Genomic DNA, 4936 nt, shown 5'->3' on the forward strand with positions numbered 1-4936 from the left:
CAACGACCACCTCTGTTTATTTCCATAAACCAATGCACTTCCCAACCGCGGCACACACACAGTTGCTGCTTGAACTCTGCGGAGGAGGACGAAGGAGTCAGGAATGAACCGTTAGCATCAGGATGTGCCCCAGGAGACCATTTCTTGCTCTCTCAATCACCACAGCTGCTGCTGACACAGCCCTAGCGCATGGAATCCTGCCTTGAATGACGAGGTCTAGCTCTGCTGGTTGATATGCTGAAGCTTGCAGACGTTTCTGGGAACACTGCTGATTTCTCAGCCTTCCTTCCCAGGAACGATGATGCAACCCCTTAAATCAGCTTTGTGGCCCTTTGCTGGAAGTCCTTTAGGAGGTCAAGAGCTTCCTTGCACTGGGGAGCCGAGCACTGGACACAGCACTGCAGATGTGACCTCACCAGTGCCGAGAAGAAGAGAAGGATCACATCCCTCCAGCTGAAGACAACGCTTTTCCTAACACAGCCCAGGAACCTCTTGGCCTTTGCTGCAGCAGTGCATTGATTTTGGATGCTTGTGCAATGCCTCACACAACTGTGGCCTGGGCACTCACAGAAAATAGATACCTGATCATTTCCATACAGTCAGTGTCAGTGTGTGTGCCTTCTGAAACCATGCACGTGCTAACAAGCAATGGGATTTGGGTGAGTCATGTGTTTGTACAATGAATATGAACTACAAATTCATAGAATCATAGAATCATGGAATTGTCTAGGTTGGAAGAGACGCTTGGGATCATCGAGTCCAACCATCTACCGTACTCTACAAAGTTCTCCCCTACACCATATCCCCCAACAACACATCTAAACATCTCTTAAACACACCCAGGGATGGTGACTCAACCACCTCCCTGGGCAGTCTATTCCAATGCCCGACCTTGCGACCTTCATACCCTTGCGAAGGCAGGATTTCAAAAGTTTCAAGCAAAGTCTTAACTGTCAACAATGCTGAGTTTATTTTTTTTGTAAACTAAGAATAACCTAGACTTTTTTTTTTTTTAAATACATCCCCTGTGTCCCCCCTTCCACTCTTCCTCACCCAGCAAGACTGCAACCTGCTGCCTCCTGTTCTGCGGGTCGTGAGCCATCCATTGCAGAACGGCCTTGAACATGGCCCCTTCTTTCCCACGGAGATCCTCCTTCTGCAGGACGCGCTGGAGCTCGTTGACAGAGAGCTCCAGAAACTCTCTCGATACCCTGGTCACCCTTTCCAAGTGATGGGGGATGAACGCGTGGGCTGCTTCTCGCAGGTCAGGACAGTAGTAATACTTGGTGAATCTCCAGAGGCCGACGCAGTTCTCCAAGCACAGCTGGGACTTTAAGAACTCACAGCACAGTCTGACGATGCCCATGATGTTGAACTGGTCGGCCGCTATCAGCAAACGTTCAACGTTGTTGGCCATGACCGGTACTGTGCCGGTGTAGGCGTACTAGATAATGAGCCGCATCATTTCAGGTGAAGTGCCGGGGATTTTATAGACGACGTTCCCGGCATTGCTCCAGCGGGTAGAAAACATAGCCCTGAAAAAAGCAAAGCAGTGCTGGGGGAAAAGCATCTTTGCTGCGTTAGACCCGGACCCTGTTATGCCCTGTGCCTCCTTCCCGGGGCACCAATTTGGGCACGCGCAGTAGCCACGCTGGGAGGCCGTGGGGTTTATTAATTCGTGTGTTACGAGCCGGTTGTTTTAACAAGGAGTCACTGCCTCTGTTTTAGTTGTTGCTGAATGATGCTTATACTAAGTCACGGACTTTTTCAACTTCCTGTAGAAGGTGGGGGGGCACAGACAAGACAAGCTGGCCAAAGCTATATTCCATCCCATAGATGTCATGCTCAGTATATAAATGGGAGTCAGCCTAGGGTCAGGGATCCATCATCGCTTCTCTGGACAGGCGGAGCAATTGATCATTGGGTGGTGACAGCAATTTGTGTTGCATCACTTTATCATCATCATCATCATCATCATCATCATCATCATCATCATCATCATCTTTTCTGTTATTATTCTATTAAACAATATTTATCTCAGCCCATGTCTTTTTTCCTTTTTCTTCCTTTTCTCCCTATTCGACCTGGGACATCCCATTTTATTTAAGAGCTGTTATTTTTCAGGCCACATGTGGCACGGAGTTGTGCAAGGGTCAGACACAGTAGGATCAAGATTCAAGACAAGTAGTATAAACCCAGAAAAATATAAATAAGCGGGATTATCACAAGATAAAAAAGCAGGCTCGTGGCCTAAAATAAACTTAGGGCAATGTGCGGAGAAGGGGCGGCAGGTTAATGTCGGTGAAACAGTGTCCATTGGGCCAATTTCCATAGGGCATCCTTGAGCTCCTGATTCCTCATGCTGTAGATGAGGGGGTTCACTGCTGGAGGCACCACTGAGTACAACACTGCCACCACCAGGTCCAGAGATGGGGAGGAGATGGAGGGGGGTTTCAGGTGGGCAAACACGGCAGTGCTGACAAACAGGGAGACCACGGCCAGGTGAGGGAGGCACATGGAAAAGGCTTTGTGCCGTCCCCGCTGTGAGGGGATCCTCAGCACAGCCCTCAAGATCTGCACATAGGACACCACAATGAAAACAAAACACCCAAATACTAACCAGACACTAACTACAATAAGCCCAACTTCCCTGAGGTAGGAGTGTGAGCAGGAGAGCTTGAGGATGTGGGGGATTTCACAGAAGAACTGGTGCAGGGCATTGCCCTGGCAGAGGGGCAGTGAAAAAGTATTGGTCATGTGCAGGAGAGAATTGAGAAACCCACTGCCCCAGGCAGCTGCTGCCATGCGGACACAAGCTCTGCTGCCCAGGAGGGTCCCGTAGTGCAGAGGTTGGCAGATGGCAATGTAGCGGTCATAGGCCATGATGGTGAGGAGAGAACACTCTGTTGACATAAAAAAGAGTACAAAAAAGAGCTGGACAGCACAGCCAAAGTAAGAGATATCCTGGGTGTTCCAGAGGGAATTGGCCATGGCTTTGGGGAGAGTGGTGGAGATGCAGCCCAGGTCTATGAGGGAGAGGTTGAGGAGGAAGAAGTACATGGGGGTGTGGAGGTGGTTGTTGCAGGTCATGGCAGTGATGATGAGGCTGTTTCCCAAGAGGGCAGCCAGGTAGATGCCCAGGAAGAGCCCGAAGGTCAAGAGCTGCAGCTCTCGTGTGTCTGCAAACTCCATGAGGAGGAAGTTGGTGATGGAGCTGCTGTTGGACATTTGCTGCCTCTGGGCAGGGGGACCTGTCCAAGGAGGGAAACAGAGTAAGTCAATGCAGACTTCTGTAAGAAAAATGAAAGCCATTTCCCGTTGGCTCTGTCTCTGTTGCAAACACTCCCTTTTCATTTTCCAGGAGAACTTCCTCACGTCCATGGCTGGAGCTCTGGTTGGCGTTGGCTGCCTGTGCCGTGAGGAGCAGGGCACTGCCCACTGGCTGCCGAGCAGTAAGCACTGCTCTGCAGAGGGAGTTCATAGGGAGGGTGGTGGCAGGAGCCAGTCCTGGTGTTCTGCTTTGGCTGAGGAACCCACACCTAATGCAGATGGGCTTTTCAACATCTGAACACTCACTGCTATGGAACAGGAAAAGCAGAAAGCAGTTGGAGAGGTTTGGGGTATTTTAAAGCTCCCCCATCTCACCTGGGCAGTGTTCTTAGATGTCATAAACCCTCAGCATTTCTGCTGCACTCCAGGAGAACAGAGTGAGTGCTGTGAGACATGAGGATTGCCTGGGGCAGAGAGCAGAGTCAAGGGAGATGGTTTGTCCCTCCATCTTGCACCGTCATGAGATGGAGGGGGATTACCCTCTTCTATTATGCAATCAGACAGTGCTGAGAGCAGAAGGATCCATCTCAGACTATGAAATGTCTCACCCTTTCTCAAGGTCTCAGAAGCCCACCTCTAGCCAAGGACACCCACAGCTCATTTCACCCACCCAACAGCATTTCCTCAGTCACAGAGTCTCTGTGTTTCTCTGTGGGGCTTTACGATAACACAAAGGTGCTATGGGACAGGTTGGCATCCTGGAGGGCAGCTCACAGCTTCCATGAACATCCAAAGAACTTACACAATTTTGGGGATCTCAGTGAGAGATTTAGCAGGGGCTAAAGAGCAGGTGCCACAGATCCCGGTGAGACTGGAACAGGGATGCTGATGCTGTCTGTAGCCCCCAGAGCTGGAAACCAAAGACACAGACTCAGGAAAGCTCCTTATCTCTACAGGGATCCCTCCTTTGATCTTTCATTTGAAAGTCCTCTTGGTCATGTGCCACTGCCCACCCAGACAACCAAGAGAAGAAACAGCAAAAGAAATTTACCTTCACATTAAGGGAACTCATTAAGGGAATATCTTGAAAAGTCCCTCCAGGAATGACCAGAGGTCATCTGGAGGTGTAAAGAGCCCTGACCCACACAGCACCCTCTTCAAAGCAGAAGGACATTGCCCAGCAGGGGTCACTCCTACCCACAGCTTCTCCCCACAGAAGCTACATGGGAGCTCTCTGGGCAGGCGGAGAGCTGACCCTGGCAGGTGGCAGAGTCCCTGCCCGGCACAACGCCCCCGGGGTGCAGGGAACCTGCTGGCAAGGACAGCCCTGCCCACCCCTGCCTGCACACCCACCTTCACAGCCCTTCGACCGTTCCTGGGAGAAGGCAGCCATCATGCCCTGTGCCTCTGATGGTGAAGCAGGGAAGCCCCAATCTAGAGAATGTCCTCTTCTTCCACAGCAGAGAAGTGTGAGCATCCTCCTGAAAGATCCCAAAGGTTGTGGGAGGTGCCAGCTTTTGGAGATCTCTCCAGCTACTGCAGCTGCTCTGCTTTGGGAAGAGTTCTCCCCCCATTCGCCCTCAGCATCCTCCCTCTCCAGACTGCCTTCAACCCCTCTCTGCCTCCCTGCTCTGCCCTCGCTGCCTGCAGGCAGTGCCCTCAGCCC

The 4936-nt window shown here is 51.3% G+C and overlaps 1 protein-coding gene across 1 annotated transcript; it reads right to left on the reverse strand.

Moving 5' to 3' along the window:
• Positions 1 to 2292: 2292 nt before the first annotated feature.
• On the reverse strand, positions 2293 to 3228 carry LOC309684352 (olfactory receptor 14A16-like; the record flags this gene model as incomplete). The annotated part of the gene is made up of 1 exon (XM_082500280.1): positions 2293 to 3228. The coding sequence occupies one exon, from the start codon at positions 3226 to 3228 to the stop codon at positions 2293 to 2295; it is 936 nt and encodes a 311-aa protein (XP_082356406.1).
• Positions 3229 to 4936: the final 1708 nt, after the last annotated feature.

The sequence above is a fragment of the Vanellus vanellus genome (genome assembly GCF_965231255.1).
Source record: "Vanellus vanellus genome assembly, contig: HAP1_SCAFFOLD_53, whole genome shotgun sequence".
Taxonomy (NCBI): domain Eukaryota; kingdom Metazoa; phylum Chordata; class Aves; order Charadriiformes; family Charadriidae; genus Vanellus; species Vanellus vanellus.